Genomic DNA, 14,132 nt, shown 5'->3' with positions numbered 1-14,132 from the left:
CTTCATAATCCTTCATCTCATCGTCATCAATCATCATGCATGTTTCATCCTCCAACCGCGATGTACTGTGCTTAATTGAACTACAAACAAACGGTGCAGAGAGCGAAAAGGCCGGCCGACAGGTATCCCGACCTACCGTCCAGTTTCGTCCCCGTCCCGTTCCGTTCAACCACCGTATCATCGACCGTCGTGTGATTTCTTTGATTTTTTTTTAATTTTAACATTTTTTAAATAATAATTTTAAAAAATCCTCGGGACAAATATTTCCATCTCGTGACCCCACGTTGTCACGCCAGTGCACGTGGCATGACAAGTCTGCCACGCTGGCACGGCCAAATGACATGAACTTCTCTTGTCACACCACTGCATGTGGTGCGACAACGTGATTCTAAATCATGCCACTTTGCATGGCATGATAAGAGCTAATCTAGTTTAATTTACTCACTCTGTACCATCTAAATAAAATAGTATTAAACTTTAAATGTTGAGAAACTTGGCGTGCACGATATATAAGGTGTGAACATTTCATTTTAGTAACATGTACAAGGTCAAGTGCTACATATTTTGCAAATTTTTAATTTCAAAGTAGGGTATGTATTATCCCTGTATCCCACTTAGGGCTCTCGTTAAATGGTTACTTGTATCTCAATAAAATAGCATTTAAACTTTGAATGTCATGAAACTTAGCATGCTCACTGTGGAAGTTGTAAAGGTCCCATTTTACTAATCCGTAGAAAGCCAAGTGCTATATATTTTGAAATATATAATTTCAAAGTAAGCTATCTCTCTATCTCTCTTAGGACAGTAGTAAGTGTTAAATAAATTCACTTTGACGTTTTCTTTCCTTCAATTTAATAACTTAATGAACCCTAAATATTTTAAAACTCTAATAAGACTAAATCATACGATATATTTATTTTATTTTAACCATATTCATTCCATCAATCATTATACAATTGACCATATTCAATTTTGAAGTAGCCTGTGGATATGACTAAGATGTGACATTCCTGCTAACAAAGATGATGTGATCATATTTTTAGATTTATTCAATTTCTATATATGCTACCTGGCACTATGAGTACTCCCTCCGTCCCGTTTTAATTGTCGCTCGGGAACCGGGATTGTGAGGGGAACGTGGTTCTAGAGCGACACTAAGAGGGGATAGAGGGAGTACACCGATCTACCATCTCACTACGGATCATACACCCGCACCTTAACTAATGAATTTAGTTTGGGAATTTCAGTACATATCTTGTAGCTATTGAAACTTAAATGCCATAAGAGAAAGTGAGATTAATATCTGGTTGTATTGATTGATTTAATGAACATTGTTATACATAGGAAAGAGTGTTCCTATAAAACATTGTCACCTAAACATGCATGCTTGTTCATAGATGTGTCTATCCACTAACTTGTGTCTCTCTATTAAGGGATACAAACTAATTGATCACTAATATAAACTTAGTTTTAACATCCATCCATTTCTGCATGCACACTATAGTATATTACGATGTACTTCAAAGAACACATGGTTTCTAACTCATTCATGTTTAATTCACTCGCATATTATGTACTTCATGTTCTTGTAATATATATCAGGTTGGATAGCAAAGTAGATGGTGTATTGTGTGATCGAGAAGTTTCTCACAAACTATGTTGCATGGATGTTTCTAGCTATTATTAGACTAATCCCAATTTATAGTATCATGTCATGGTTTCTAATTTCAAAGAGATAATGATACAGCAATCTACAATGTAGTGTTATAGTGTTATTTCTTAGACATCATAAATTACGGATTTCTAACACTTGTATTTACAACTTAGTCATATCCATTGGCCTAATTCAAAATTGAATAAGGTCAATTGTTTATTGATTGATGGAAGCTCATGCGCTCTCGTGGTTTCTACTCCTAGCTAGAAAACATGAGGTTTGTCTTGGTTTTACCAACAAAACAAAGAATAGTAAGAGTGTGAATATAGTTAAAATGAAATAAATATATCTTATGATATAGTATTATTAGAGTTTTAAAATATTTAGACTTCATTAAGTTATTAAACTGAAGGAAAGAAAAAGTTGAAGTGAATTTATTTAACACTTGTCCTATGAGAGATAGAGGGATAGTACGTAGCTTACTTTGAAATTATATATTTTAAAATATGTAGCACTTGACCTTCTACATGTAAGTAAAATTGGACTTTTATCTACAGTGCGCATGTTAAGTTTCGTGACATTCAAAGTTTAAATGCTATTTTATCGAGATGCTCCCAAGTAGGAAAATCATTTAACGAGAGCCCTAAGTGGGATATAGGTATAATGCATAACCTACTTTGAAATTAAAATTTTTAAAATATGTAGCACATGGCATTGCACATGTTACTAAAATAGAATGTTCACACCTTATATGTCGTACATGCTAAGTTTCGTATCATTTAAAGTTCAAATATTATTCTATTTAGATGATCCAAAATGAATAAATTAAATTAGAGTAGCGTCAAGCTATGCAAAGTGGCGTGACGAGGAGTCCTCATCTCACCGTGCTCTCTGTATATGGCGTGACAACGTTATTTTATTGCGCCACGTGGGCCAGCGTGGCAAAAAGTCACAAGATGGATATATTTATCCGGAGGGTTGTTTTTAAAATATTATTTAAAAAGGGTTAAAATTTTAAAAAAAATCGATTTCTTCGCTCTGCCTCTGCGTGTCTTGTTGTCGGAACCGGAACCGGCCAGCATGGGACGAACTGAGCATGATTATGATCGGACGTGGCAAGACTGACAATTACCCGGCCTTTCTCACCGTCACCTCGCACTAGGAGGGGCGAGCTGATTAGACGCCCGATCTGTACGAGCTGGGAGAAACGACGCAAACCGGCTATTCTCTCCGTCTTTTCACTCGATCCCGATGGATGGATCGGAATGCTCGTAAATGAAATGAGATCTTGGATACGAGGTGTTAAACTTTAACAGTATCACATCGAATGTTCGGATGCTAATTAGGAGAACTAAATATAAGCTAATTATAAAACTAATTGTACAACCCTATGCTAATTCGCGAGACGATTCTATTAAGCCTAATTAATCCATCATTAGTAAATGGTTACTGTAGCACCACATTATCAAATCATGTACTAATTAGGCTTAATAGATTCGTCTCGCGAATTACACTCCATCTGTGCAATTAGTTTTATAATTAGCCTATGTTTAATACTCCTAATTAGTATTCAAACATCCGATGTGACGGGTGTTAAACTTTAACACTGGTGAGGCAAACAGGACCAGAGCCCGTGAATTTAAACGCCTGCTGACTGCTGTGGTGAGTGAGAATACAACCTGCGAGCGAGCCGTGTCACGTGTCACGTGATCGCTGCGGCAGCTCCGACGATCGAAGCGATCTGGACAGCAAGAAGCCACCCCACCGCCACCGCCCACACCGGGCCGGGGGGCTCGATGCATCGGCCGGCCATCATCGCCACCGCGCGGGGGGCGGGGCCCGATCGACCTCCATTGCTCATTGGCACCAGCGACAACGACCTCGGTTAATCCCGACGACCGCAACACGATCGCGCAGGTAGGGACCCCATGGTGATGGCGATCTGGGATAATGGTCAGCACTCGAACGGCAGGTGTGTGTGTGTGTTTTCTATCGTGCGTGCAGCGACGGGTTGCGGCGGCCGACGATGATGCCTCCATCGACTGATCGATTCCATTGATCCAGGCGTTTGCTTGAAGCAAAAGGCGCCCATCGGCGATGGATCATCGATCGTGCTGCGCCTGTAACGGAAAAGAGACGCAGCGGTCGATACGAACGTACGTTCGTGCGAGGGAGGGAGCGGATTGATGGCCCGATGCAACGACGTGCCGCGGATCGTGCAACGCCCGGACGCGACCTCACCTGCTCGGCTGCCCGGTCGGCCGTTCGTTCACGGCGCGCGGATGCTTCTCCCCCGCTGGCAGTTGCGTTTCCCTTTTTTTTTCCATGTGCTTGTCTTTCACCATCGGTAATTCCGATTCGTTCGTTGCCCTGACGAAAAATGCTTCTTTGGAGTACTACAAAAAGATTGAGCTGAAAGCCATTTGTTAGTGCATGCGTGCAAGCATTCGTTCCTCGATGGATCGATCGGAAGGCGACACCAGCTGACAGACGAAAACCCAACAGAAAATGAACGAGGAGTTGTCTGGTCGATCCGCTGCATTCTCTATCCCTTCTGTAGCATGAGCCAAAAGTTTTTATTTTCTCAATTCAGTTCCTCTCAAGCCTGCTGTATCATCATCTGGGGACACCTCGGCTAATGATATTGTTGTTTTTCCCGGCTTCCCCTGTCAGGTACGTGCATCACCCAAAGTTGACCAATCAATTAGCGTCAGCTTTGTTTAGCAACGTTTAGTTTAGCACAAGCAGAAACACACACCCATGCATCGTGACGTGTGATCAAAACGTGTGTTGATGAGTGATGGCCTATCCAGCCTCCTGTTCCTAGCCGTGTATTCAGACCTAACAAAGAAAAGCACGACGGAACGAGGAGGCTGGAGGCGCACAACCCGAACGAACGAAGGCAATGCCGTCCGGGGTGCTCGATCGAATACGATCACATTTTGGCTCGGCGTCTCGTACGCTTTTTTGCTGACACGCAGGAGCGACGGCTTGGCCGCCTTTTCGAACCATCTCTCCAGCTGGTCGGTCACTAACTTAAATCATATCACAACATTATTCTGTACGCGATACCTAACTTATGCCCCGTCACGTTGTATCACCAGACTATAATACTGTTGCTCAGCGCTGGCCTGCACTCCACGGCGGCGGTTGCATTGCCCTAATCGTCAGCTGTTCATCAGCTGGAAAGAAAGACCCGGTTCCCCTTCACTTCAAGCCTTCCCCTAACCCCCCCGCTTCACTCCACTCCACTCCGTGGTCACCGCAACCGGCAAGTTGCGGCGGCGGCGGCAGGTGACCGGAGATGAGGTCGGTCTGATTTGATTACTCAGGGTCTCAGGCAGCACAGCGCAGCAGACTCAATTCCCGAGGCGGCGAGACGCGTCCAATCGCAGGCCTTGGATCTTGCGCTTGTATCTTCTAGCATTTCTTTCTTTGTTTTTGTTTTTTTTTGAAATTGAACTTCTTCTGCCATTTCTGTGGGCGGGTATATCCATCCATCCATTGCCTGAGGCCCATTGGCCCGTTGATGGCAGGAGGAAAGAAGAGAGCGAAAAAGCGTGGCACAGTACGATTCCCGTCGTGTTTAGGGGCTGTTTGGGAGATAGGAACTAAACTTTAGTCCTGTCACATCGGATGTTCGGATGCTAATTAGGATGATTAAATATGAGCTAATTACAAAACTAATAGCAGAATCCCTAGGCTAAATCGTGAGACGAATCTATTAAGCCTAATTAATCCATCATTAGCGAATGGTTACTGTAGCACCACATTGTCAAATCATGGACTAATTAGGCTTAATAGATTCGTCTCGCGATTTAGCCTAGGGGTTGTGCAATTAGTTTTGTAATTAACCAATGTTTAATACTCCTAATTAGTGTCAAACATCCGATGTGACAGGAGCTAAATTTTAGCCGCTGTGTGCCAAACACCCTAGTGTCAAACGCAGTGTACCTTGGTACGGTAAAGGATAACTAATTTAATCTGGCAAATTTAAAGATCGGTTCAATGAGAGTCAGATCATAATATTATATAATTTTAAATTAAAAAATAGTGCTGGATTGTGAAAATTTAAAGATCGGTTCAATGAGAGTCAGATCATAATATTATATAATTTTAAATTAAAAAATAGTGCTGGATTGTGAAGAAGGCACGAGGGTCAACCATTACCACCCTTAAGTGCACCCCTCTGCTGGATTTGATGTTTCGAGCTGGCGCGGACGGACCAGGCGAGCCGGCGACGGTGAGCCTGAAAAATTAGGAAATGCCGAAACGGTGTCGAGGTTTTGCTTGCTTGTACTCCAGTTGTTCCCTTTCTCTTTTTTTTCTTTATTTTTCTTTCTTTCTTTATTTTTCTTTTTTGGCTCGTAGGAAGGATGCTGGTTCGGAATGTGAGCAAGCTTCTGTTGGACAGGCTAACGGAAAGCCGACGTTATCGAACAAGGAGCGGTGTGCGGTGCTGGTACTTTTTAATTTGTAACGTTGCAAACATTCATCAGGAAGCTCATGCGACAAACTCGTTTCTCTTCGTGAGGTCCACTGACCATGAGGAGTCGAGGAATGAGCTGCCAACACACCTTCAGCCAACTTGCGAAACTGAGCTGCTTTCCTCTGCGAGCTTCTCCAAACCACTTTTGTGCAATAGCCCTGTTGCTTCAACAATTTAACGAGTCAGGCGTGCAATTCTGTTCATGTTCTTGTGTTCTTCACTCTTACCACTTTTTTCCCTTGTATTTTAATCGGTTGAAAATGCTAGAATCCTCGATTGATTGCAGCTAGTGAGGGGGGAGATTAGAGGGGAGTCGTAGGACCGTAGGGTACCTGGACCAGTGGTGTCCTTTCGGAGCATTGGATCATGGTCTTATAATGTTGAGGTGTGAGAATTCGATTAATTTTTGTTAAACGCAAGCAATTGATTCATACCGTTACCGTAACCATCGAAGACACTGAAATGCGATTCATGAATATTCTTTTTTTCCCTTTTATGAGTTATATATAAGAGAAATTTTAGAGCGTTTGGAAAAAATAAGAACCGTCCATTCGGCGAAATGGAAAGGTGGAAACAAAGGATATACCACGAAGTATAAAAAGATAAATATCAAGAAGCACTAATTTAGTGGGATCAAGTATCAAAAATAATAAGAAATTACTATGATGCTCTTTAAGTATGTGTAAATTTATTTAATTTCTTTTTTTGAGAATAACGAGAAAGGAAAAGTACCTGCACAATGGATACGGTCGAATGACGACGTGTTACTCGGCCACTCGAGCGTTTACATGGAACTTCCGCTGGTCGAGGGTCAATTTCTGGATGATTAGTCTAAAAGGCTATCAAGCAGTCCTCACTTAGGAATAATAAACAGTAGACGCCACTTGACGATCAAAGGAAAACAACTCAGCAGGATGGCGCTCGCCATGGCGTAACAGAAAAAGCGGGGGCAGAAGAAGAAAGGGGCAAAAAAAAAAAAAAAAAACCCGAGCGAGCGAGAAGGCAGGCGCAGCCGCCGCCGCCGGGGGTAAGGCAGGAACCGGGCCTAGATCGCAGGCCGCAAAACAGCTTCCCGTAACCAGCGATATTTCCTGGCGCGGGGCCCACCACCCTTCCCTCCCCTCCTCCTCCTTCTCCTTCCTCGCTTCCCCCTCTGCTTTCCTCTCATCTCATATATTCCCCTTTCCCCCAAAATCTAATAAAATCCCCCACCCAAAACCCACGCAGGAGACAGCGCAGCCAGAGCAGCAAACCACCCTCCCCTCCTCGCCCGCCGCCCGCCGCTTTGCGCCCTCATGGAGCCGGTGCCGCCGGCGACGGCCGCCGGCGTGGGGGGCTCCGGCCCCGGCCCTGGGCCCGGGTACCCCGAGTCCACGGAGTCCTCCCCGCGCAGCCGCGGCGGGGACTCGTGGGACGAGCCCTTCCCGTCCTCCGCGGCCGCCGCCGCCGCGGCGGCCGGCGGCGGGGGCCGGCTCCGCCTGATGTGCAGCTTCGGGGGCCGGATCGTCCCGCGGCCGACGGACAAGTCCCTCTGCTACCTCGGCGGGGAGACCCGGATCGTGGCCGTGGACCGGCACGCGTCGCTCGCCGACGTCCACGCGCGCCTCTCCCGCTCGCTCCTCGGGGGCCGCCCCTTCACGCTCAAATACCAGCTCCCCAACGAGGACCTCGACTCGCTCATCTCCGTCTCCACCGACGAGGACCTCGACAACCTCGTCGACGAGTACGACCGCATCGCCGCCTCATCCTCCGGCGGCGGATCCTCGCGGACCTCGCGGATCCGGCTCTTCCTCTTCCCCGCCAAGCCCGAGTCCTCGTCCTCGCTCGGCTCGCTCCTCGACGACTCCTCCAAGTCCGAGAACTGGTTCGTCGACGCCCTCAACAGCGCCATCTCCGGCTCCCTCGACGGCATCCCCAGGGGGATCTCCACCGACTCCGCCTCCGTCAATTGCCTCCTCGGCCTGGAGGACGACTCATCCGTCCACTCCCGCAGCGGGGTCCCAAACTCAGCTCCCTCCGAGGAACAGCGCGGAAGCCAGCATCAGAAGCTCCCGGCCACCGCCGCCGCCGCCGGCGGCAGACACCCGCACGACGTCCAGTCCGTGCCGGATTCGCCGATGCTGGATAAGAATTCCTCGTTCGGCTCGACCTCCTCGGCGCCGTCGCTATCGAATCTGCCGCCTATACGCGTGCGGCCGGAGGACCGCCCGCCGGACGCCCGTGTCATGCCACCTACCACCGTGGAGGACCACTTCGCGCAGATGGGGATCTCCGAGCAGCAGCTGCCGCCTGCTGCCTACATGCAACCGCCACCGCAGGTGCCGATCCCTGCCATGGCCGTTCCAGTTGCGAGCCCCTCTGAGGCGTCCAGCCGAGTGTTCTCGGACGATGATAAGTCCGATCATGGTGGCGGAAGCAGGAAGCCACAGCCTCCAAAGCAGGAGGTTCCACCCGTTGCTGATCCCACCAATAGGTAGGTTGGTTGGAACCTAACCAATTTTTACATGCATATTACTATGCTTAGATTATTTTCTTTCAGAGAATGATTGTTTTGAGTAGGAATTACGACGAAACCTTATGCGGTCCATGGGTCTTGTCAATTGTTTCAGAGCCGTCTACTACAACGATAGGTCTCCTCCAGCCGATCTGAAGCGAGATATGCCAGTGGGAACTGAAGCTGCCAGCTACCGCCTCCCAGTATCGGCTCCTGATGCTGCTGCTGCCGCTGCGGCTGCCGCAGTGACACAGCCCCCACCTGGATATGTCTTTGCCCAGATGCATGCGCCGCCTCCGCCACAGCAGCAACCGCCACCGCCGCAGCCACCACTACAACCGCAACAGCCAGCTCCACAGCAGATTGTTACTGCTGGAAATCAGCATTTCATCCACAACCCAGCCACCGGCACCTTCATTCCAATCCAATCATATTATCACCATCCTGTCCCTCAACAGGCACCCCATCCTGTCCCTCAACAGGCACCCCAGCCTGTGCCTCGGCCGCAACAAGCGCATGCATTCGACCCGAATACCGGGATGTATTACATTCCTATGCAGCAGAATGCACCTCAGCCTTATAGCATGCCTCCTGGTGCACAAGTCAGTTTGCCACCGCCTGCCCTTGTTGACACAACGCCAAAGCCAACCGTGCCTATTCCTCAGATGGCAGTGAAGCCTGAATTGCAGCAACCTGGTGTTTACCGAACAACAGCTGCTCCCACCCCTGCACAAGCACCCAATGCCGCACCTGGATATGCTGGAGTGGGATACCACCATGTTATTCAATCCCACCACCACCCTGCTCAGCAGCCCGTTGCGAACATGGCAGGCAACTATGGGTATGAGTATGCTGATCCGAATCGCCCACAAGTCTACTACTCGCAGGCAGCAGCGCCTCCGACAATGCCACCTCAGTATCAGCCCATTGTCTCTCCTGATGCCGGTCAGGCTGAAAAACATTAAGCAGCACTCCATAGCTTGAGGATGAGAATTGGTGAATTTCGGGTATGTTGCAAACTCTAGAGGCATAGTTTCCTGCTGTTATCATTATTGTTGCTACTGCATGTTACGTGAGTCTGTGGCAAGGTGTTGCTACCATGAAGCTGTGCATTGGGGATCAAATCAAGTATGCATCCAAGCATGGATTGAAAATAAGATCATAACGGGATGGTTCTTGTGTTGGTGAGACTGATAGAAGGGTGACAATGCTGGATTAGATTGGGGAAAGCCAAGCGTTGGATCCCAGTTCCAATTGCTGTCTTATTTTTTTCTTCTTCTTGTTTTGAATAAATATATAGTGTCCAAAAGAACCTTGGTAAAAACGAAGAAGTCATCATTTGTGTAGCCCCTCTGTATATTTGAACTCTCGGAAGTCATTCAGGTTGAGGTGCAGATAAGTGTCATTAGTTTGCTTGTAGAAACTTCAATTCGAGTTAAAATATCCATATGTGTACATCGGTCCGGTTTTGTACTTTGATATTGATGTTGATATGTTTCTTATCGTTTAATACATTGACCTTGATTCTCTTGCAACTTGGGGTTGCCCTGGTTCCGTGTATCTCTCATTTTGCTTCATAGCATTCGAACGATCTTGCTTTGAAGTGTAGCAGTGCTCTTTCCACTCGACGATATGCTGTATGTCGTTTTCGTGGGGTGTCTAGTTGCAGACCAAATCAGCAAGGTCATAGTCTTGTGTTCAAACTGTATTTTCTGTGCTTGATCGCTCCTGTAGAAGACAAGTAGAGGATTTCAAACCCGCATATTGATTTATCCTCTTCGGATGGTCCTGTTGCGCCCATTATTTCTGGTATTCTGATTTAGCAAATTATCTTATCTGATCTGAAGTTAAATGGATATCCTGTAGAGTATACTACTATTAGTTATGAGATATTTGCCGTGTGGATTGACGCACGGAATCAGATGGTCCCTATATCTGGATCTCATTTGAAGGGGGCTAGGAATAATGTTCGTGAGATCTGGAGGGGGGTCATTTTGTTGATATGACGGATCAACCAATTCAATCAGGGTATGCCTGTTTTTGAGGGGCAGATCTTTCCTAATGAAACCGCAACCACATCCAGATACAGTTTCAGATTTCCATGAAACCACCCGTCTTGTTTATATAGTGTTTAAATCTGCAAATTGCTTCTACTTTAAATGTAAACCGGTACTCCCTCTGTTTTAAATTGTGGGTCATTTTAACTTTTTCAAGTACATACTTCTATACTTCTATAGAACTCAAAACGAAAAAAAAATTGAAATGGAGGGAGTATTTATCCGCCGATCGACCGAGGCGGGGAGTCCTGATGCGGATAATCTCCGGTGAGGAAGCGAGGCCAACCCCGGGTAGGTGCGGTGCGGTGGTCCTCGCCTCCGGATCCTCGGTTATGCGGTGCTAATGATGTGATCTGCCACTGGCTGGGATCTCATTCCTCGCCGGGCGAGAGAGATCCAGCACGATCTTCCGAGCGACGGACATGTCCCCTGGACGATCGCTTCGGCCAAAGGAAGAAGCGGGCGCTTCCTTTTGGCATGGCGCCAACGCCAAGCTAGCCGATCCGTCTCACGATCCTCCTCGGCCGCCGTCGCTTTACGGCTGTGCGTGCTTGATGCTTCCATCGCCGCGTATCTATATATATATAGAGAGAGAATAATAAGTCTAGTTGGGGTATAAACAACACGGAGTTGCTTGCTACGATAACATTGCAATTTGATCCTCATGCACACCGGTTAACACTTTCTGGTTTGTGGTTTTCTTTGTACTGCTATAGTAGTATGTACTATTTAAAGGGTGATGAGAGCCTGGCAAGCACGTTCAGGAGCACTAATCAGTAATCGGCCAGCTCGCCTTTCCTTTCTTGCTCCTCCTTTTGTGGCTCCATGATTTCTTCATTTGGGTGCATGGCGTGGCCGAGGCCGACGCTCTAGGTGTGACCTGAGTCATCTCATCTCATGGGGTAAAATAAAATCAGATCAGGGGGTGTTGGGTTGTTGGAAGCTGAAGCCGTTGCTAACATAACATGCCGTTATTGGACCGTGTACACGGGGGGAGAGTAACGCGGCTGCTAACACGGAGGAGATCCGGTATGGGATCCGGCGTAGGAAGGGCAGGCGTTGCTGAGGTGCCGGCGCCTGCCCACCTGAATTCTGATGACCCGATGAGCTAGCAGGTCGTCGCGCGTCTCGGGATACGCGTCCGACGGCGTCGCGAGATAGCACGCCGCTGGCACGAGGGCTGGCCGGCCCGGGTCGTCCTGTAGCTCTACGCGGTCCGAGCTGGGCGGCCGCGCCCCCCCGAGGGGTGGCAGCCCCCAGCGCGCCACGCTCGCAGCGCACGTGGGGCTGTGGCGTGGCGAGCACAGGCTGCCGCGTGGGGTCCTGCCGGCCCTGGCCTGATCAGGTGTGTGTTGGCCTGTTGGGGGATTCGCTGCCGCACCACCACCCCACTCCCGTGGCACATGCCCGCTGCCCACGGCCCGTTCGCCCATGTCGCCGCGCCGTCCAGCCAGAGCCAGCCGCTGGGGGAGCGAACGTGGGGGCGCGTGACCGTGACTCGGCAGCGTCGGCCCGTCCGAGCGCGTCGGGACACGCCCCGCACGAGGGATACCTGCGGTGACTGACGAGAGCGCAGCAGAGATCTCTCTCTCGCTGTGTTGGAAGTTGGCGAGGCGTTCGCCAATTGCCATTCCCAGCGGGATGGTGCTCCCGGCAGCTGCGATAGCAATCGGAGCCCTTGATCTGCATCGTTTCTCGTGTGCTGATGTCTGTTAGGTGTTTAATTTCCGACCACACTTCGTAGTACCAAGTTTGACAACAAGTTTGACAAGTTAAATATTTGGTTGGACAACTAATCTTTGGCAAGATTTTTTTCTTCACTAGAGACAAAAGGTGTGGCGAGATTCCTTATACCATGACAAAGTGTAGCTTCAAAGTTCTTTGCCACACTTTCTGTGGCTTGCCACACTTGCTAAAGGTTAGGTGTAGCAAATGGTAGCTAGCAACCAAACATACCTTTAGTCTACTCCCTCCATCCCATAAAAAGTGCAATCCTTAACTTTTGAGAAAAATCTCATGCAAAAATGCAATCCTAGAAAAATAGATCTAACCACCTGATCAGATCTGATTTGTATACCAAAACTTACTGTATGTGGCCAACAGATAAGGATATTGGACTCTTCTCACGCTACCCCTCGTAGAATTGCACTCTTCGTGACGGAGGGAATATGTATTTCCTTCGTATTTCATTTTTTCTTCAAAAATGCTTGTACCAGCGTCAGAACGAGGGAACATAAAGCTACTGACACAAGGACACAAGGCTGCACTCAAGTTCATGATTGCAGACGCCTTTTTTTCATTTCCTCCGCCACCGAACCGGCCCCCTGGCCACGTTCACTACAGGCTTTGGGACTTCTAACCGTTTGTTTATGTTTTTTTAACCTCCCAACTGTCGCTGGTACATTACCATAGCACAAAATGTAAATTTTGCACAGCCTATGTACCGTGGTTCATCAAGGTATATCACAAATTCACCGTGCACAGCTATGCACATCCTATGTATCGTTTAGCAAAATTAAATTTTACACTATACAAGGCACCCTAATTTGAAGGAAAAAGCCTGTACAACACAAATTTGGAATGATCCAAATCGTGCACATCATATAAAAGCCTGCTAAATATTCAAATCGCATGGCTATTCATCGCATAAAAATCCATCAGTTCATCAATACATGTTCTTTACCAAAAAAATCCCCACATCGAAACTTGTTCATCACGTGCACAAAGTTGCAAGCCCTTTAGAGTTTAGAGTTTAGCTCCAGAGAGTTACGGACGAACAAGTTCAATCGAATTAACAGTCGGATCAACCACGAATTTCACTGCGCAACCACAGCCACGGGGATCTAATGAATTAAAACATAAGACAAAAGCAAGCGGCACACCAGGATCCAATGAATTAAAGATAAGAAAAAAAAATACTCCTCCAGTGCTCGCGTGCTCCCCCATCACGAATAAATCTGTACAAAACACAAGAAAAAGGCTAAGCACATGAGAAAACAAAAGATAGAGCAAAAAAATAGAAAAAGGAAGAAACAAGAGAAAGCATCGGAGAAAGGAAGGAGGAGGAAAAACAAAATCCTGCCGAGCGCTATCGTCCGCCGCTCGACACATAGTCAAGCCACACGCCGCCACTCCTCCACCCGGGCGCTCCTAGCTCTGGCGGTCGCGTCGGCCACGAGCCTTGTGGCCGTCGACCGCAACCAGGGCGCGGGCCACTGCAGCCGTGGGGCTGCCAGACTAGGCGTGGTGGCAAGGAGTTGCTCTGCTCCGCAGCACGGAGCGAGGCATGGCGAATGGTTGACCCGGTCGGCCTACTTGCCGGGCGCCGTACCGAAGGCCCACGACCCGTGCTAAGCGGCGGCGAGTATCAGCCGACCTCACCGCAGCACCGCTTCGCCGGCCATGGTCGGGCATGCAACGTGTCGTTTGCCCCGGCCG

At 48.0% G+C, this 14,132-nt stretch overlaps 1 protein-coding gene across 1 annotated transcript; it reads left to right on the top strand.

The window, feature by feature from the left end:
• Nucleotides 1-7,339: 7,339 nt before the first annotated feature.
• On the top strand, nt 7,340-10,172 carry LOC117857258 (uncharacterized). The gene is made up of 2 exons (XM_034739843.2): nt 7,340-8,616; nt 8,753-10,172. The coding sequence occupies exons 1-2, from the start codon at nt 7,439-7,441 to the stop codon at nt 9,600-9,602; spliced, it is 2,028 nt and encodes a 675-aa protein (XP_034595734.2). The 5' UTR covers nt 7,340-7,438; the 3' UTR covers nt 9,603-10,172.
• Nucleotides 10,173-14,132: the final 3,960 nt, after the last annotated feature.

This window comes from Setaria viridis, chromosome 5, assembly GCF_005286985.2.
Source record: "Setaria viridis chromosome 5, Setaria_viridis_v4.0, whole genome shotgun sequence".
Classification (NCBI taxonomy): Eukaryota; Viridiplantae; Streptophyta; class Magnoliopsida; order Poales; family Poaceae; genus Setaria; species Setaria viridis.
Note: the sequence above shows the minus strand (reverse complement) of the source record. Positions and strands in the feature narration are given on the sequence as shown.

Excerpts from the sequence above, each read along its gene's own strand:
- LOC117857258 (XM_034739843.2), top strand. The coding sequence starts at position 7,439 with ATGGAGCCGGTGCCGCCGGCGACGGCCGCCGGCGTGGGGGGCTCCGGC. Across the intron at positions 8,617-8,752 it reads GTTGCTGATCCCACCAATAG|AGCCGTCTACTACAACGATA; the intron begins GTAGGTTGGTTG and ends CAATTGTTTCAG.